Here is a 19,611-nt window from a genome sequence, read left to right on the forward strand (position 1 = left end):
TGTCAAGAATACACTGTTGGGAATAAATGATTCCAACACAAATAATGATTTATTTTTACCTTCTTTAGGTAAAAAGAATTCCATCCTGATGCACAAGGTTCAGCACGATCTCAATTCTGGTGTTTTTAACAACCGCGAGAACGAGATGATCCAAGAGATCGTCAAATACGACCGTGAGATGGTGAAACTGGTGGACCTGCAGAGGCCACGGGCAATGTCGATGACTCCCTCCATTGGTGGAATCTTTGCTCCCCCTGGCCAGTCCCAGACCGGTTCTGCTATTGCCACCCTCCAGCAGGCTGTCGCCATGAGCTTCTGCCCTCAAATGGCAAGTCCGCTAGTGGGCCCAGGGACTTTACAATCTCCTCGTATGGTGCGAAGGTTTCAGGTGATGCAGAACTTACAAAGCCCAGTTTCCATGTCTCCTCTTCAGTCACAACCCCCCCAGACATTCGGAGGGGTATTTGGATCCGCAATCTCCAGCCCGCCCGTCCAAAGCCCCTTAGCCACTTCTGGACGGACTTTCCAGTACATGGCCAGCGTGGGCCCCTCAGGGTCCCAGTTGTCTTTAGTACAGCACCATGTATCCAGTCCCACACAGACCCAGCAGAGGCCTGCCTCACACAAGAGCACCCACTCGCTTCACACAGGGAGCTTGAGCCAGGATACCCGTGCACTGTCTGCCTCCCAGCCTTCACTCCCCCAGGAGGGAGGGCCACAAGCTGCATCTGCGGTCCCCAGTCCTCCTCCCTCGACCCGCACCTCCAATACCTCCATTGGACCCCCACACCCTAACGTACCTGGGCCCTCTGGGGTGGGGAGATCAGGAGGCACACAACAGAGGGTAGCCTTTGCCTCCATAACTCCTCCCAGTGGACTTGCTGCAACGGGGGCAGGAGCAGGGGCTGCTGGATCAGGACCTCCAGACTCTGGCGTTCCCAAGAAAGATTCAATTGTCAGCCTTCCAGAGCTAGACTCTGCCAGATCCCGGCTGTCTTCCAACTTGTGACCCTGGTCCATTTCAGGAAAGAGGCCTTTTTTGTAGGTGAATCTGTTTGTTTTGGGTCAGCCTCAGTAATCCCAATTACTATTCGGCTGTTGCTGGTGCCACTAGTCATCGGGGCTGCAACATGTCTCAATGTCTTGGGACTTTGAGCGAGGAGAAGTCTATACAATGAAACCAGTATTACATGAGGATGAACTGGTCTAGTCTACTGTTCCAGCACCTTTATTCTTAGTATCACCCCTTACACTCTGCTTCCAAACACCTACTGTATAAACATTGTCTTTATTGTCAAGATATTTAGAAAGGTATGATTAATGTAACATTTGCATACTGTGTAGAATCCATGCAATGCAATCTAGCAGGAGCTGGACGAAAACATGAAAATCAGGGACTTGAGGTCAAATGACAATGACATTTTAAATGTTTAAGAGTTTGAAGTGTATTTTCATTTCCGTGTAAACCGTCGTAGCAGAATAACACATAGCTCTTCATTTTGTTTCAAATACTGTAGTAGTGGGGAAAAAAAATGTTGTAGACCGCTGGTCGATCTTACATCAAAGTGTAAATATTTGATAAAAAAAAAAAAAAAAAGTGTACGGAGGAATATTATATTCATTGTATCTATCCAAACCAAAGTTGAGCTTGAACACAAAGTCTGGTTGTGTCTGTATCAACTAAAAAAAAAAAGAAACCTAGAAGAAAATGCCATTTATTTAACTGCCTTGATTCAATGTTAGAAGCCATATATTTGATTTGTGAGTGTGTATATTCGTGGGTGTACGTCTGTGTGCGTGAATTTGTTGGTATGTTTTGAGCTTTTGTTTTTGGAGAACGGACACACGCTCGCGCTCCCTCTCTCTCTCACACACACTCACTCTGCTTCGTCAGGGCTAATTAGTTTAGCATGCAGGAAGCATTGCTGACCACTTCTCGTGAAACATCTGCCAAGCGGTCTGACGTATTGCTCCGCATTCTGATTGTAAGCCTGGAGGCAAAGGCGCTTAAATAATTCCAACTTTATCGAAAGGAGACATCGGAGAACATCCCATATTGTATATTTGCTTGTGTTTGTCTAGGTTTATTGATTAACACATGCAATATAATTCTGCAATACTCTACCCCGCCTATATATATAAATATATATGTATACATGAATATAGATATCTAAACGTAAGCTGTACAGGAAAGTGATTTCGTTCTCTTTCTTTCTTATTTTTAACGTGAAATTTTAAAGAATCCAGCAGCTGTTGTGGCTTCACTTGAGCTATTGTAATCCAGTGACCATGTTGTTACCTTAACCAAAAATATTTGAAGGGATTGGAGGCTGTGCGGTTTCATTTTAGGAAGAAAAAAACAATTCAACAACAGAAAAAAAAAAAGTTATTGAGCAACAATACGAATCACACGTTGTTGTCACTTTAAACCTCATCCTAGTGAGTTCGCTTGTCCATGCGGGGGCATTGGAGTAAAACATGGCAACGCCTTGAAAAATAACTGCTCCAGCTGGAACTCAATTGACCGCAAATGTCCCCAAACTACAATGAATGTCTCAACATTTTGGTTCAAAATGAGTATTCCAATCCGAAGAATAAGTTTGGTTCTAATTCTTCTCAAAATAGTCACGTTCTTCTCTTACCGAATGTATGCCATACGTAGAGGACGATAGCTAATCAGATACGAACTGCCATGTAAATAAAGGGATGATCATTTGAATAGGCTTTTATGATGCAAGGAGGTTGCTGTACGTTGTTGCTGTGTGTTTTTAAGAAATCTTGGTGACGCCTCTCCAGGTTGTTGTGTTTGTCCCGTATACTACCACCAACACCCCATCACCACGTCAAACAATCTTTAAAAAAACTACAATCAATTTAGTGAGGTCAAACAAGAGCAATGAGGAGGAGGAGGAGGAGGTTCTGTTAACAAGCTCCTTGTGTTGCACCACAACCTTGTAATCAAAATGAAAATCAATGCTCCATTCTCCCAAAATGGTTCCATGACTTCTCCTGGACCAATTATGTGGTTAAGTCGGAGAAAAGTGGATTCAATTCCATTTTGTTCGGCAGCTGATTTAGTGTGTTCCACAAACAACGCCTTTTCCACCCCCCCACCCCCATTAGCATTGATCCTGAGTCTAACTAGAAAAACTGATGCGATGGACTTATCACTCAGGTTTGCTTTCTTTCTAGAGAAAGATATGTATTGATTGCTGCAGTGCAAGTGGGCCATTGATTGACGTACACTTGTCTATTCTCCCCATAATCAACGCGCTGATTGAACCATGCGACGCCTTTCGTTTAAAAATTGCCCCATCCGAGTAACCAACCCTGAAATTGGTGCCGCAGTACTTCACCGTGTGATGTTGACAGGTTTTAACCACGTCTTGAGAACCCTTAAAACAAGGTGTAGGTGATTGTTTTTGTTTTTATTTTTTATCTAAGGGCTTCATCTCATAGCTTGAAAAATGTTATTTTTTTAATGTCGGACATCTTCACGTTGTGTTCAGTGACTAACATGCACTAAACCTTTGTCATAGTGGGTCACATTGATGTGGCCCGCATTCATCAGCAACCTTCTATTGCTTTTTTTTCCTATGGGAAAGGTACAGTACATGCCGAAAGGCCAATACGATTGTGAATGAATCGAGTCAGTTTGAGTCCGTAGCTTTTTTTTTGTGTTCCTCACTGCTGTTCCGGTGTGATCAATTGGTCCTCTTCCCTGTTCCTGTTATGCTAATACCAGAGTTTGCCCTATTAAGCTGCTATCAGGACTGTGCTGATATGAATTGAAAGGGTCCACAGTCAGTGAGAGCAAAGACGGTTGGAGAGCTAAAGAGCTAATGTTTCAGGCAATATCAGACACTATTCCATTGCATCCATTCAGTAACTAGTACAAAACTCACTCCCTTGGAAAGGATGACATCCCAGAACTAGAACCCTTGACCGATATGGGCAAGCAAATACACGCTTTGGGTCTGATAGTGTCGTATAACTGTGTCCATCCCCACTCCTGCCCCAACTTGGCGGGGGGGGGGGGGGGGGGTGGTTCCGAGTGCTGCTTCTGGACCTTACTGTCAGGTGGGATGAGAACCTCTCATATATTTCTGACACAGCGCATCAAAGACTACTGAATGCCTTGGTGTTGATGCATTAGCAAATCAGGGTCTTGATTTTATTTGTCGTTTGATTTGTCTTTATAGTGTTTGTTTTTACAATGTGCCCCCATGCACATGGACTGTATATACCTTGTGCCTAGTATATCTAGTTTCCACAGTCTATTTTTGTGGTATGTATGTGCCTGTAAAAATGCAAATGTTTTTTTTTAAACTTGCAATATATGTAAAGAAAAGAGAGGAAAAAAACAGCTGAAGACTAGTATTGCTAACTTAAAAATGACAATGTCAGTATTTATTATTTTCCCTGGTATGGGAAATCACAATATTGCACATTTTTGTTGGTTTGAGCCTTCCAACACCATTGCGCGCTGTATTCTGTACTTTTAGGTTCTGTGTATATATAGTATAAACAGAGACGTGGGGCACATTGTTGTGTTTTTACCACAACCTGCTGTACAAGAACTATTTTATACAGTGAGAGGGAATTGCTCTGACAGGCTACTGGTGGATATTAACAGTCCAGACGCTAGCTTAATGACCAAATTGCAATGACAATAATGCAAGTGGAGATGCCTGCACAATAGAGATAAAGTAGGCACATGCTGGAAAATTGCTGCAATTTTTTTTCGCTTTTTAAACACTGATGTTGATTGCACGCTGATGAAAAAAAAAAAAAAGAAAACAACACACAAACCTGTGTACTAATTGGGTTACTTTGACACATAATAGCTGAGTGCATGCTCTTTTTTTATCCAGTGATTCTAAGTGGGACCTTCAAATGTAGACATTGTCGAGTACCAACCACTGTACAATGACTTCATTTAGCAGTTCAAACTTTTGTGGCGTAGCTACTGTAGCCTGCTTAGCTGACCTAAGCTTTCTTTCTGCTTCGGGACTCACTGTATTGTGTGCTTGAGTTTGTGCGTGTGTCTTCCCGTGCCTTTTCCTTTCATATTGTTGGTCCCACTTGAGAATACTGTACGATTCTATTTAGGGAGAGATTGAAATATACAAGCAAAAGCCGGGCAGTTTTTACACACTTGATTACAGTGGTGCCTTGAGATATGGGCTAATCCGTTCCGTGACCACGCTCGTGACTCAAAAACAGTTCAATCTCAAATTTTTTTCCGTATAAAATGTCATTAAAACCATTCCAGCCAACAACAAAAAAAAAAAAAACACCCTCCGCCCAAAATAAACTTGGTCATGTATATTTCAAGGAGGAAAAATAACCATCCATTTTCTTCGCTGCTTATCCTCACAAGGGTTGTGGGGAGTGCTGGAGCCTATCCCAGCTGTCAACGGGCAGGAGGCGGGGTACACGCTGAACTGGTTGCCAGCCAATCGCAGGGCTCATAGAGACAAACATCCGCACTCACACCTAGGGGCAATTTAGAGTATCCAATTAATGTTGCATGTTTTTGGAATGTGGGAGGAAACCAGTGTGCCCGCAGAAAACCCACACGGGCATGGGGAAAACATTCAAACTCCACACAGGGAGGTCTGGGATTGAACCCGGGACCTCAGAACTGTTGCTGATCCACCATGCCGCCCTGAGGAAAAGTAGCTTTCCACAATATTGTACTCCATGAAAACAGAGTAATGACATCATTAAATACAGTTTAGAGCGTTTTTGGGGGATTAGTCGTTCACTACCCGTGACCCTTGTGAGCATAAGTGGCTCAGAAGATTGATGGATGGATGGATGGATAAATGGATGGATGGATGGATGGATAGTTGTTCACTATTTGCTAAACTACTGCTTAGTGTGAAGTGTGATGAGCCTGTGCTCACAAGTGAAAACAAATAACGGTTGAATGATGGCTCATATCTCAAAATACAAGGCACTACTGTATAAGAACAAAATCGTGTAAATCTGCTGCAAAGGACTCGAGCACATGCAAGTCGCATTCCATAGCTCTTGGCTCTGTAACCAGAGATACTTTACCAGCAACATGTAGAATATAGCACAGACTATGTGACGCAAGAAAACTGTTGTCTCCCTCTGCGGGAGGTGCTTAGTCTACAACCATCTGCTTGGAAAAAAAAAAGTGTTTCTCAACTCCAGCTGTGTTTAAGTTTATGTCTACAAACAACACCGGCTCAAAGCAGCTCCGAGTGTGGCCGAGTTTGCTCGCATCCAAAAAAGGCTGTCATGTCCACCACCTCTGCTACACCCTGGTCTCTCTCAATAAGCTGGTCTGTCAGTCAGTGGCAATGTTGTTTAAGCGTTCGTAAAAAGACGATTACGTTGTTGTGCAATAAAAACATGAGCGCATTGGCATAATGATGCATTGTCGTTGTGTTTTTGTGCATTTCCTCAAAGATACTGCAAACATGACAGGCAAACGGCGCGCACACCTCAACCTTGTAAATCAGCCGCCGGTGCCTCCACCCTCATTGCACCCCACATCAGATGAGATCGCTCTCTGCAGACAGGAGCTCCGCTGCATCCCTGATGAGATGTCTGAGCTCAGTCTAAAGGCTTTCTCTACGTGTGCATGTGTGAATGCAAACGCACATTAATATAATCAGCACAATATATTTTTCCCTATATCCATACCTCAGATTGAGTGTTTATATGCAGGGCCTAGTCTTTTATTTTGCTTATGTGAAGAGAGAGCAAATGAACCGGTGGCCGTGGTGTGTGTGTATAAGTGTGTATGTGTGTTCTTGTGCGTGAAAGGGTGGGTGGGTGTGTGTGCGTCAGAGATGAGGGCAGTCCAAGGACACACTCTTCTAGCAGCCTGGGAGCAGCACCCACCCATTCTTTCAATGTCTATTTCCTTTAAACAGACGCACACACACACACACACACACACACACACACACACACACACACACACACACACAAAGGCGTCTGGATCGTCAGTGATTATGCACACAGAGACAGGAAGATTAAAATTACATGCAAGGTGAGGTGTTTTAACACCGAGCTCAACATTGTGTTGCTACAAATGTGGGCGAGGCCATCCGCAGTGCGTTGAAATAGTTTTGCCGTGACGTGACTCATGCTCGCTCTCGCTCTCTCATTCTTCTGCTATGCTGACGTTCTATCCATCTATCTCCACTGAATAAAAATACAAAATCTACACTTGCATTGGCCGTTATTTCCCTCAAATATTGTTCATAAATGACGAAATCTGTGTTGGTAAGCACATTATCTTGGCCGAAATAATCTTCCACTTCACAGGTGTGGCATGTCAATGTACTGATTAGACAACACGTTTATTGCATAGCTGTGCCTTTGGCTGCCCGCAATAGAAGGCCTAAAACGTTGTTTCACAGTCTCATGGAGCTACTGGGGATTCAGAATACCAGTCAGTATGTGTTGCGAGCACTATTTGCCTCATGCAGTGCAACACATGCATTGCACAGCTCTGCCTTAGGCCCCTCTCCATGGACATACGGTGTGGTTCATGGCTGGTAAATCAGTAATATTAGAGTTAAACTGGTCAGTATCGGCTCCATGCAGTGAAGCTCAACTGCAGTGAGTTGATCAGTTGTGCAATTCATCCAGCAACATTTGAGTCTATGTATCCATCCATCCATCCATCCATCCATCCATCCGTCCGTCCGTCCGTCCGTCCATCCATCCATCCATCCATCCGTGTCATTGTTATTCAGTGAGGAAACAAATAAGTGACTGCTGTGACAGAATGTTCCTCCACACATAAAGTTGGCAACCCGCTAAGTAGGTAGCGTATCCAATTTGACATTGTACACAACCGATGGTTGTCCTCTATACCTTGTTCTCTCTGCAGTGGCGGCTCTCTGCTGTGTCCCTGGCCGTCGTACTTCAATTAATCATATCAGCATCTCCTGCACCACCTCCATAGGTTTTTACCTCCACAGGGCCATTTGTTTATTTAGTCTGTCCCACCCTCCCACTCTCCCATCTCTATTACTGCACAGGGCTTCAACAACATCTTAATGTGTTTTTTTTAACCATCCTGAGTGGATACAGGAGATGAGAGATTATTACTTATCTCTTGGCGAGAATGCGTGCAGCTATTATTACCTCAATCAAATGCTAAAGCTGAAGTAGGAGTTTGCAAAAACACAACAAGTGGTGTACATTTAACTTCTCCACTATTCCTATATCGTGAGAGATCATCACGGGATGTGCCACGGGAAATTATCCAAGTTCAATTATTTAGTCCAAAATAATTGCTTTATACAACCAACACATCTTTTTTCCCCCATCTATCCATGCAAGCAACACAATGTGAGATTGCAGGCCAATTAAATGCTCTCCCATTGGATGACAGAAGGTACAATTAACTTGACACCTGTTGCCATTCATGCAACACAAGAACAGCTTTGTGTCCAAGCAAACGGGCCCAAATTTCACAATGATTAAGTCAATTTGCGAGTAATTGAGACACATTTTTATTTCAGTGGGCTCTGTTCATTCTGTTATGGTTCAGACACACCCATGATATAGAGACCGTGTAATTTTATTTAGTTTTTGTGAGAGTAAGTCTAAAAAGAACCGCTCCTATACTCTTGAAACACATCCATCCATCCATTTTCATTGCCGCTTATCCTCACAAGGATCTCAGGGAGTGCTGGAGCCTCAGCCCAGCTGTCAATGGGCAGGAGGCGGGGTAGACCCTGAACTGGTTGCCATCCAATTGCAGGGCACATTGAGACAAACAGCCGCACTCACAATCACACCTTGGGGCAATTTAGAGTGCCCAATTAATGTTTTTTGGGATGTGGGAGGAAACTGGAGTACCTGGAGAAAACCCACGCAGGCACAGGGAAAACATGCAAACTCCACAGAGGGAGGGCTGGGATTGAACCCAGGTCCTCAGAACTGTGAGGCCAACACTTTCCAGCTGCTCCACCGTGCCGCCTACTTAAAACGCATTTAACTTAAAATGGTTTCACTTGTGAATTGACCCCTTCGTGGATATTGCGCAATCCGCGTCACTGACCAATCAGAGGCCAGAGATCTGCATAGACCAAAGCCCGTTTTTGCTCCCGCCATTTTCTCTGACAACATTGCATGGTCCACTATAGGTTTAGTTAGCGTTTTATCGCGTATTTGGGTTATTTAACAAAAAATATGGTTAAGAGGTGGAGTCACGAACTTTGTAATAGTGACGACAGGTATCCTGAAAGGCTAGTTGGTGGAGTTCGATTCGTACCCTTTCCAAAACCGAAGACCCAGTACGAAAAATGCCTTCGATGGATCAAACTTTGTGGAAGACCGCATCATCAACTAAATCCATCTAATATCAACCGGAACACATGTTTGCACGAAGGTATGCCTTATATTTGATTTTCAATACATGTCTTGTATAAAGCAATTCGAAGTTCTTCGCTAGCATAACACTGCTGCGTGTGAACGATTGACACACTTATTCTTTGTTGAGCGATATTTACCGATGATCGGACTGCACAAACTTATTGATTTCTTGCTGGCTCGCGGCCGAAGCTTAACCAGACTGTGTTTGCACGAAGATATGCCCTAAATTTGATTTTTAATACACGTCTCGTATAAATGAATGAGACATTGTCCGCTAGCATAACATTGCTACGTGTGAATGATTGAATGAAATCAGAAGCATGGCGTCTCTCTCAGTTCAGAATGTCTTGTATTGTATTTGCCATTTTTACTGTTTGTCTTACGTGAGCGCACGTGGTGTGACGTCACTTCAGGAGGCGTGGTTAAGTGCCCTGTACGGAGGGGTCAATTGTCTGATTAATGATGCACATCAAGTTTGGAGCACACAAATCTTTACCCATTTAGCTTCATAAAAGTTTGATATGAGCAGTTGCTCTGCTTCAATGCAACAGTTCGCACCAAGGCAGGGTGCATCATTCTTCCTGACTGTATACCCTCAGCACTTTGTTGAATTCAATGAACTTAAAAATAATAAATGTGAATCTTCAGTTGAGTTAACCTTGTGAAAGTCTGCTGCAATATCGACCATAATGACTTGCTGTGGTCGCACTTAGCAATAGGGATGACAGAAGACGTCACAATTACTCTTATTTAAAGGTAATTATAAAATATTGTAATTATGATGAAAATGCTAGTAAAGACTGTTGTTTAGTGTGAAACATACTTAATGTTAAGTTGTTTTTAAAGCCCAAGTGGTCGCCATATTGGCTGCATCCTCTGTCCGTGACGTCACACTGGGACACTCGCCATTGAAAACACGCTGCGCCACCTACTATGGGAGACGAACACGCCCCTTCTAACATGGAAGCTCTTTTTGAAGAAGAGAACATCTCACAACCGAGTGAAGTGACTGGGGCAATATTACCCCATCGTTTTGAGGTATGTTTAGATGATATATGGATCACGGCCAACCTGCATACGGTCACAACACCTCCCTGCCCGATCTACCTCTGCACGGCAGTGAAGAAATCAACACCGCCTGCGAGCAACGACGACGCCGCGGCCAACCCATCTCCACATCAGGGCCGACGCGGAAGTCTTTGCTGGGTAGCCCCACGCAGAAGCCATCCGACGCGCACATTGACATGTTTAGCACTACTGTCATATGTACACGTGTATGTATACTTTTTGAAAAATATAAAGAATTAATCCATCCTCCCGAGTGTTTGAGCAATATCAAGCAATAGAACGAGCTGGAATTTTGGCTAACACAAAGGAACAACGAGCTACCTTGCAGCAGGTAATACTAGTATAAACACACGAGACTGCCTGAGTGGGCGTCTGCTCATAACATCACTTCCTGCTTCTTCTCCAAAACAAATCCCTCGAGAGGATTTTCATGGTGGGAGTTACAAAAAGTCATATATGTCAAAATCATGTTGTGTGGTGAAAAAACAGATGGGTCCATTCCGGCTGCCTTTTTTTTCCCATTAATAACGTACTAAAAATCATGCATTTCATGACAGTGGCACTTTAAGGTGTTAATGTTCCATAGATGTCATTCTTTGACAGTGGCGCTAGCCGCTAGCCTGTGAGACTGGGCATTTAGCCTGATTGCTAGTGCTAAAGCTAACAAACTCTAAAACCAGTAAGGATTGTGAACGCACCCCACCTGGTGAAAACTCCACCAGCCACCACCTTTTGCCACTTCTAGTTTGAACGAATAAGCAATTTCTTTATATATATTCACTGTTGTTGGCAATGCTATACAGTATTGTAGTTGTGCTCTGCACTGTATATTAACCTCCTGCTGAACCCCCATGTGTCTATGCAGCTGACAAACGTCCTGGGATCTTATCTCAAATTTGAAATCAGGATTAGCGTTTGGTTAAAGCGCTGGGACTGTGAATGAGTCAGTGAATAGACAGAGGAAGTGGGGGAGAGAGAGTCAGTCATCCAGCAGCCGCGGGCCTCAGCAGAAGCATCACAGTTACTGGACAGTGTAGCAGACTACGGAGGAAGTGAGCAGTTCGTCAGGCTGAAATGGTCGAAGAGAAAAACAAACAGTAGGAGAGATAGTGGGCAGTAACGCAGCACCTCACCGTGTCATCTGGTTAAAAATCATCATATCATGGCCCCGGAGGTTGTTTAACGTCATTTTACTGTTCATTTTGACAAAAAAAGGGGGACACTATTGTGACAGATCAATGAAGTCTCTGTCTAAGGACACAATGATGTCTTAAAGATCATGGCAATATGTAAATTAATCAAGCGTGCAATGGCCCATTTATAGAGGAGCGGATGCTCACTTTGCCAGAATTGCTTAACATATTGCAGGGCTTGTTCTTGTGAGACTATAGAATGATTTTTTTACGACAAGTAATGCATAAATGAGTGAAAAGAAGAAAGGAAGATGATTTTATTCACAAGGAGATAGGCTTAAATAGAAAAAGATGACACGGTGTGGCGACCCCTAACGGGACAATCCGAAAGAAATACATACTGTGGGAAAAAAATCAAGCCAGCCAAGTTGACTCAAGTGATTACCTGGGTTAAGTAAAAGTACTGTTATTCAAAAGTCAAAGTCATACAATATTGCTTAGTCATAATATACATTTTCCATATTAGCTGTTTTAGACTTAGTATCTTCACTTGCGTTTATTATCTGTTTTAAAATATCTCACATACTTTTCTCATGGTTTCAAAATCAGTCTCCTTATTTTTGATTACGTCGTTGACTTCATTGATCCCAATTGCATAATTCAGTCATTCATCTTCCGTTCAGCTTATCCTCACTAGGGTCACTAGCGTGCCGTAGCCTATCACAGCTATCTTCGAGCGTGGAGCGGGACACACCCTGAACAGGTCGCCAGCCAGTTGCAGAACACATATAAACAAATTTGCACATACATTAACACGGACGGGCCATTTAGAGTCTTTCATGAAAACTACCCTGCATGTTTTTGGGATGTGGGAGGAAACCAGAGTACCAGGAGAAACGGGAACCTTACAAGGAGAATATGCAAACTCCACACAGGCGGGGCCAGGATTTGAACCCAAGTCTTCAGAACTGTGCTAACCAGTCAGCTAGTTGCATAAATAATCAATTAAAATAACCCTCAGTGATCTTATTTAATGTTTGAGCAGCTATTGGTTAGCTAAAATGGGAAGTTAATGTAGCTTACCTGTCTTTGTGATTTTTTATCGATGTGCAAATCCTGCATGTTGTGGTTCTCTTCTTCACAATTTGATCAAAAAAATAATCCTTGAATCCAATCATCTTTTGAGCTCCCTCCATGATACTTGCTTTATGAGGTGGCCTCTGCACTTTGCATCATAGCCTACTTACTGGTGAGTTGCCAGGTTTGCGCTAGGTACTTGGAAAAAAACTTTTCTTTCAAAAACAAGTGGTACACTTCTTCGAAAAGAATTCGTTTGAAATGTAAACAGATAAAATGAGTCATGCAGTTCAAGTAAAAAAACAAGTTGAGTCTCATACATAGTCAAAGTCGAGTCATTCACAAGTTTTAGCCAAGCAAAATCCCAAATCCCAAATTTTACAACATAGGTCTGATGGGAGATAAGTCTTGTAAGTCAAGTCCCCCATTTTGCTACTCATCTTCATTCGGGTCAAGGGGGAATTGGAGCCTATATCTCAGCTGACTTTGAGGCAGGGTACACCCTGAACTGATTATATTCACATTCATGGACGTCAATTCAATATACAATATATATTATTAGGCAGCATGATGGTTCAGCTGGGAAGTGTTGGGCTCATAGTTCTGAGGCCCCGAGTTCGAACCCGGACCTGCCTGTGTGGAGTTTGAATGTTCTCCCCGTGCCTGCGTGGGTTTTCTCCAGGCACTCCGGTTTCCTCCCACATCCCCAAAAAAATGCAACATTAATTGGACACTCTCTATTACTCGTAGGGGTGATTGCAAGTGCAGCTGTTGTCTGTCTCCATGTGCCCTGTGATTAGCTGGCAACCAGTTCAGGGTGTACCCTTCCTCCTGCCCGTTGACAACTGGGATAGGCTGCAGCACTCCTGCGACCATTGTGAGGATAAGCGGCTAAGAAAATGGATGGATGGAATATACATTACTACATTTTAAATGTCCTGCACCTGTGCAACTTTTTTTTTCACGCCTTACACTCCCAACAGAAGACATTTATTTGATGGATATGGCAAAATTTGGGTAAATATGAGCAAAATACATTTTAGTTCATTCTTTTAACATCACTAAAATATTTTCCTGCATCCATGTTTGCAAACCTAAACAAATGTAAATTCACACTAAATGAGAATATGGACAAATCCTGTTTTTTTCCCCACTCATGTTGGATATCTGAATGTGGTACGAGCTACATATAGAAGCGCAGACAATTCATTTTTTTTTTAAAGGGGAGTCTGCAGGGCTTTCTGTTAGTTGCTGGTCCCCACACATCTTTTCTGTTAAACATTTCCTATTACTGATGACCTAGAAATGTCCACAAAGCCATTTGCCGATAGCATAGAAGAAGAGAAAAAAAACAACCAAACAAGTTCTGATGTACACAGCAGAACGCAAAGAAAAATGGTTTCCTACATACACATTTACAAAGCATTCGCAAGAACTGTTGCAGCACAGTTAATCTCCCAGGTGGTTTTTCAAATGGAATTGTCATAAAACAGGAAGCAAAGGCCCCCCGCCTACTAATTTCTCTCCATCATCCACTGATAATATTTGCTCCTGGCCGCCCAGTGAAGTGACGAGAGCCAGGACAAAGCTTTGGCTTCTGACTCATCTCATCTGTTCTGCTCTGTCAAGGTCTATACTCTGTGACACAGTGGCTATTCATCAGAGCGGACACACTAACACATTCAGGCACACACGCACACCCAGTAACTGTGGCCCCTTCACATGGCGGACGTTAACATTGACAAACTAATTCCCACACTTATTACATCTCACTAAACCTTAACCTCTGCAACCCCGAGTTTTTCTTTTTTCCAACATCACATTTCTGCATAAACATGATTCGTTTCAAACTCTTGCTCAAGGGCACCTCGATAATGCTGAGGAGAATTGATAAATAAACACATTCTAACATCCGTATTCATTTGGTGAATTTTTGAACATGTAATTGTGTCCACAGTCTTCTGAAACTGCTATATAGAGAGAGACCCTTTTTTCTTGGCATGATTTTTGTCTAATTTTATCATTTCAAACCCCAACTCTTTAATTATACCAATAAAATACTCTACATCAAATTTTAAATTTTGGCCAGTTGGAACCCATGAAATCTACATTTTCGCCTCCCTTTTCAGTTACTGGATGCACAGGGAGTGTAGTGGCACTTGCTATGTAATTTTTGGACCATTAGCCACAACTTTATTCACATGCTTTCAACCCTTGCAGCTTATGCGGTGATGCAGCTAATTTGTGCATTTTATTTTAACAGCCGGAAGGGGGCACTCGAGCGGAAAAGGTAAGAGTGACCCTGGTGGAATATGTGTGCAGAGGAAGTGACTTTTACCAGTATGTTTTGATTAACAGGCCCTGTTAGCGCGAGCCTGTTGCTGCTGTGTTACTGCACTGTCTCAGTGATTTTTACCAGTTATTTTTTTTTAACTGGCCCTGTTCGCGCCGCGCTAGCGTTAGCACCTTGTTAGCATTAGTGCTGTGCTAGCGTAAGCACCGCGTTTGCGTTAGTGCCGTGCCAGCGCATTGCTGCTGTGTTACTGCCACGTCTCAGTGTTTTAGGTATTTTGTTTTTTAACCGGCCCTGTTAGTGCTGTCCTACCGTGTTGCTACTGTATAGCTGCCTTGGCTGTTTTTTTTTTTTTTTTTTTTAACCCGCCCTGTTCATGCTACCGTGCTGTTGCTATGTTAAGCTAAACTTAGGTATTAAAACTTTGAAAACTCTTTCTGTGTACCGTCTTTCTTTGTAAATGTCTTGTGTTTCAATGTGGGAAATTGCGGCTTTTACACAGGTGCGGCTTACGTATGTACCAAATGGTATTTCCTTTATAAATGTACTGGGTGAGGCCTATAAACAGGTGCGCTCTGTAGGCCGAAAATTACGGTACTATGTTTCATACAGACAGTGTGAGTTCAATTCCTGGCCATATTGGGTACATATTTTTTTAATAGTTGGGTTCTGACAAAAAGAACATCCAGTGCAAAAATCATGACAAACCTGAATCATGTGAGTGACTCATGGTGGTCACAGGTGATGAGACAAGCTGAATGTTGCAGCAATTTATTGGACTGACTCACAGTATAATGGGTTACATCTATAGACTCAACACTCAAACGTTAGGTATTTTTCATTTCTACCAGACGACAGCAGTTATCAATTTTTGGACAAGGGGAGCACTTTCATGTAATATTCTTGTTTTATGCATTTAATGATTTACTGCACTTCCGTGGAGCAAATAAAAGCGCAAATGTCATTTTCAAAAGGGAAGATGCACTCTGCTGACCATGGAGAAGAATTTCATTTAAATTTAAGTAGTGGAAGAATCCTCGATTGGCTGTAGAAATACTGTATGATTCGCAATTCAAGGGAAAAAGGTAGCACTGTACTGATAATATACATGTACTGCAAACACTGTGCACAAAAAGCTGTAATTTTGAGGGCTAAAAATGAAAACTAAATGATATTTATCTAAATGTTACACCATACTGCCAAAAATATACTCTCACCTGCCTTGACTCACATCTGAATTTAAGTGATTCCTAATCCACAGAGTTCAATATGACTTTGGTGGACCCTTTGTAGCTATAATAGCTTCAACTCTTCTGCGAAGGACATCTACAAGGTATAGGAGTGTTTCTACTGGAATTTTTGACCATTTGTGAGGTCACACACTGATGCTGGATGAGAAGCCCTGACTTTCAATCTCCGCTCTAATTCATTCCAAAGGTGGTGTATTGGGTTGAAGTCAGGACTCTGTGCAAGCCAGTCAAGTTCATCCACACCATGTCTTTGTGGACCTTGATTTGTGCACTGGTGCACAGTCATGTAGGCAGAGCAAGGGGCCAAATCCAAACTGTTCCCATAAAGTCGGGAGCAAGGAATTGTCCAAAATCTCTCGGTATACTGAAACATTCAGAGTTCCTTTCTGTGAAACCACGGGGCCAAACCCAGCTCCTGAAAAACAACTTCACAACATACAGTAATCCCCACAGCACCAAACTTTACACTTGAGACAGTGCAGTCAAACAAGTACTGTTTTCCTGGCAACCGCCAAACCCACACTCATCTATTAGAGTGCCAGATGGAGAAGCGTGATTCAGTCAGTCTCCACTGCTCTCAAGTCCAGTGATGGTTTGCTTTACACCACTGCATCTGATGCTTTGTATTGCACTTGGTGATCTATGTCCGTGGATGCAGCTGCTCGGACATGGAACGCCGTTCCATGAAGCACTCTGCGCCCTGTTCTCGTGGTAATCTGAAGGCCACATGAAATTCGATTGATTCTTGTGAGTGATCAGGCAGAAGGTGGCCGACCTCTTGCACAATGGGCCTCAGCCTCCACTGATCCCACTCAGTCAGTTTATGTGCTTTGTCGCTGAGTTGTTGTCGTTAACAAATGCTTCCACATTCTTAAAATACAGCTCAGAGTCAACTGTGGAATATTTATGAGCGAGGAAATATCTTGTTGTACAGGTGGCATCGTATCACACAGCTCCACGCTAGAAATCACTGACCTCCTGAGAGTGACCCGTTCTTTCGCAAATATTTGTAAAAACAGTTTGCATCCCAAGGTGCTTAATTATATACATCTGTCATCATGGAAGTGATTAGAACACCTGATTCCAATTATTTGGATAGGTGAGCAAATATGTTTGGCAATATAGTGTAGTTACTTAAAAACGTTATGCAGCAAAAGAACCAAAAAACATAAAATACATTTCTTGAAAATTACAGACTTTGCTGACATTTATGTGGTCAAAAATGACTGACCTCAACTCACTACTTTAATGTAATACTGGAATGAGCTCTCTTTACATAAATCTAACCTGTAGGAGTGAGTTTAAGTGGCCTTGGAGAAGATTGATGACGACGTACAGGGATGCGTCATTGTGCTGTTTCTAGGTGCGACGTGCAGAAAAGTAGTGACAGTTTCATTGTCTGGGGAATCCGAGGAAAAAACCCGCAGCATCCATCATTTTACAAGGAGTTCCCACAATTCCTCATAACCACATCTCTCGCTCTCTCTCTCTGCAGTTGTAGTTTTTCTTTTTCACTTAAAGAAATGTGAACTCCTGGATAAAATCCATCAATGTGAACTTTTCTTCATCCGCCACCCCCCCTATTTAATGCCTAGAACAGTTGCATGACTCAGTTGTAGAGACTACCATGTGTTTATAAAAATAAAACGTCCATTGTACATGAGAGGAGGTGTTGAATTGTTTAAATGCTTATGTAAAGTTGTGCTTGTGTCGACGGATTGACTGAAAATTGCTCAAACGGGGCTACAGGGAGGAAGAATTGTGTAATTGCGTCACATCAGCAGTTTATATTGGCATATCCTATTACTCTTGATTCCTAATCCTATGAATAATGTAGTACACTTAAAGGTGGAAGTGTTTATTGGCTACTTGAGTGATCTGGTGAAGTCACGATAGTAAATCGAGGATTAAATGCTCCAAATCCCTACGAGATTAAAAAGGTACTGTTTTACTACTGTTAAGGCACTGCTATAAATTGAAGAAAGACAAAAAAGCAGGTCATAAGGTTTGTAAGAGGGGCAGTTACAACATAAGGACAGGATGTACGATAAAATGTTCAATATGATATGGAAATACAGTGAAGAAAATAAGTATTTTGAACACCCTGCTTTATTGCAAGTTCTCCCACATCATGGAGGGGTCTAAAATTTTCATCGTAGGTGGATGTCCTCTGTGAGAAAGATAATCTAAAAAAAAAAAAAAAATCCAGAAATCACAATCCATGATTTTTTAACCATTTATTTGTGTGATACAGCTGCAAATAAGTATTTGAACACCTGAGAAAACCAATGTTAATATTTTGTCCAGTAGCCTTTGTTTGCAATTCCAGAGGTCAAACACTTCCTGTAGTTGTTCACCAGGTTTGCACACACTGCAAGAGGGATATTGGCCCACTCCCCCACACAGATCCTCCCGAGATCAGACAGGTTTCTGGGCTGACGCTGTGAAACACAGAGTTTCAGCTCCCTCCAAAGGCCTTCAATTGGCCACGCCAGAACCTTGATATGTGCTGGTTTAAGCAGGGGAACCTTCCGTGCCATGCATGATCTTAAACCATGACGTCCTAGTGTATTTCCAACAGTCACCTAGGAAATGGTGGTCCCAGCTCTTTTCAGGACATTGACCAAGTCCTGCCGTGTAGTCCTGTCTGATTCCTCACCTTTCTAAGGATCATTGAGACCCCACGAGGTGATATCTTGCATTGCACTCCACTCCGATTGAGATTGACCGTCATGTTTGTTCCAATAGTGGACCTTTCTTCACCAAGCTCCTTGGCAATATCTCCATAGCCCTTTCCAGCCGTGTGGAGTTGTACAATCTTGTCTGTGGTGTCCCTCGACAGCTCTTTGGTCTTGGCCATTTTAAAAGTTTGAGTCTTAATGATTTTATGAGGTGAACAGGTGTCTTTATGCAGCTAACGACCTCACACAGGAGCATCTGATTCAGGATCGTACATGGAGTGGAGGTGGACTTTTAAAGGCAGACTAATAGGTCTTTGAGGGTCAGAATTCTCGCTGATAGACAGGTGTTCAAATACTTATTTGCAGCTGTATCACACAAATAAATCGTTAAAAAAATCATACATTGTGATTTCTGGATTTTTCTTTTTAGATTATCTCTCTCATAGTTGATATGCACCTACGATGAAAATTTCAGACCCCTCCATTATTTTTAAGTGGGAGAATTTGCAATATAGCAGGGTGTTCAAATACTTATTTTTTTCACTGTCGAATACATGTGATCAAAATGACTAATTTTTATCAAATAAGTTGTGGATAGTAAAACCATGTACAAAATTATTTAGTACGTATCATTCTACCACTTATTACAATCACACTGTAGTTAGTAGAGCACAGTGTGGAACATGCAAAAATGAAGTACAGTGACTGGGGTAGGATGGGGGGGGGTGAAAGAA

The 19,611-nt window shown here is 42.5% G+C and overlaps 2 protein-coding genes across 2 annotated transcripts in view; one reads left to right on the forward strand and one right to left on the reverse strand.

The window, feature by feature from the left end:
- The window catches only part of LOC133510544 (potassium/sodium hyperpolarization-activated cyclic nucleotide-gated channel 2-like), a 34,093-nt gene extending 30,059 nt beyond the window's left edge, over positions 1-4,034 (forward strand). Inside the window, exon 8 of the mRNA XM_061838580.1 lies at positions 69-4,034. Within this exon, the coding sequence (XP_061694564.1) occupies positions 69-1,009 (941 nt within the window). The 3' untranslated portion in view covers positions 1,010-4,034. The remainder of the gene's footprint in view (positions 1-68) is intronic.
- The window catches only part of sugp1 (SURP and G patch domain containing 1), a 61,845-nt gene extending 49,093 nt beyond the window's left edge, over positions 1-12,752 (reverse strand). The window contains exon 1 of the mRNA XM_061838582.1: positions 12,660-12,752. The gene's annotated coding sequence lies outside the window, so the exon portion shown is untranslated. The remainder of the gene's footprint in view (positions 1-12,659) is intronic.
- Positions 12,753-19,611: the final 6,859 nt, after the last annotated feature.

Source organism: Syngnathoides biaculeatus, chromosome 13, assembly GCF_019802595.1.
Source record: "Syngnathoides biaculeatus isolate LvHL_M chromosome 13, ASM1980259v1, whole genome shotgun sequence".
NCBI lineage: Eukaryota > Metazoa > Chordata > Actinopteri > Syngnathiformes > Syngnathidae > Syngnathoides > Syngnathoides biaculeatus.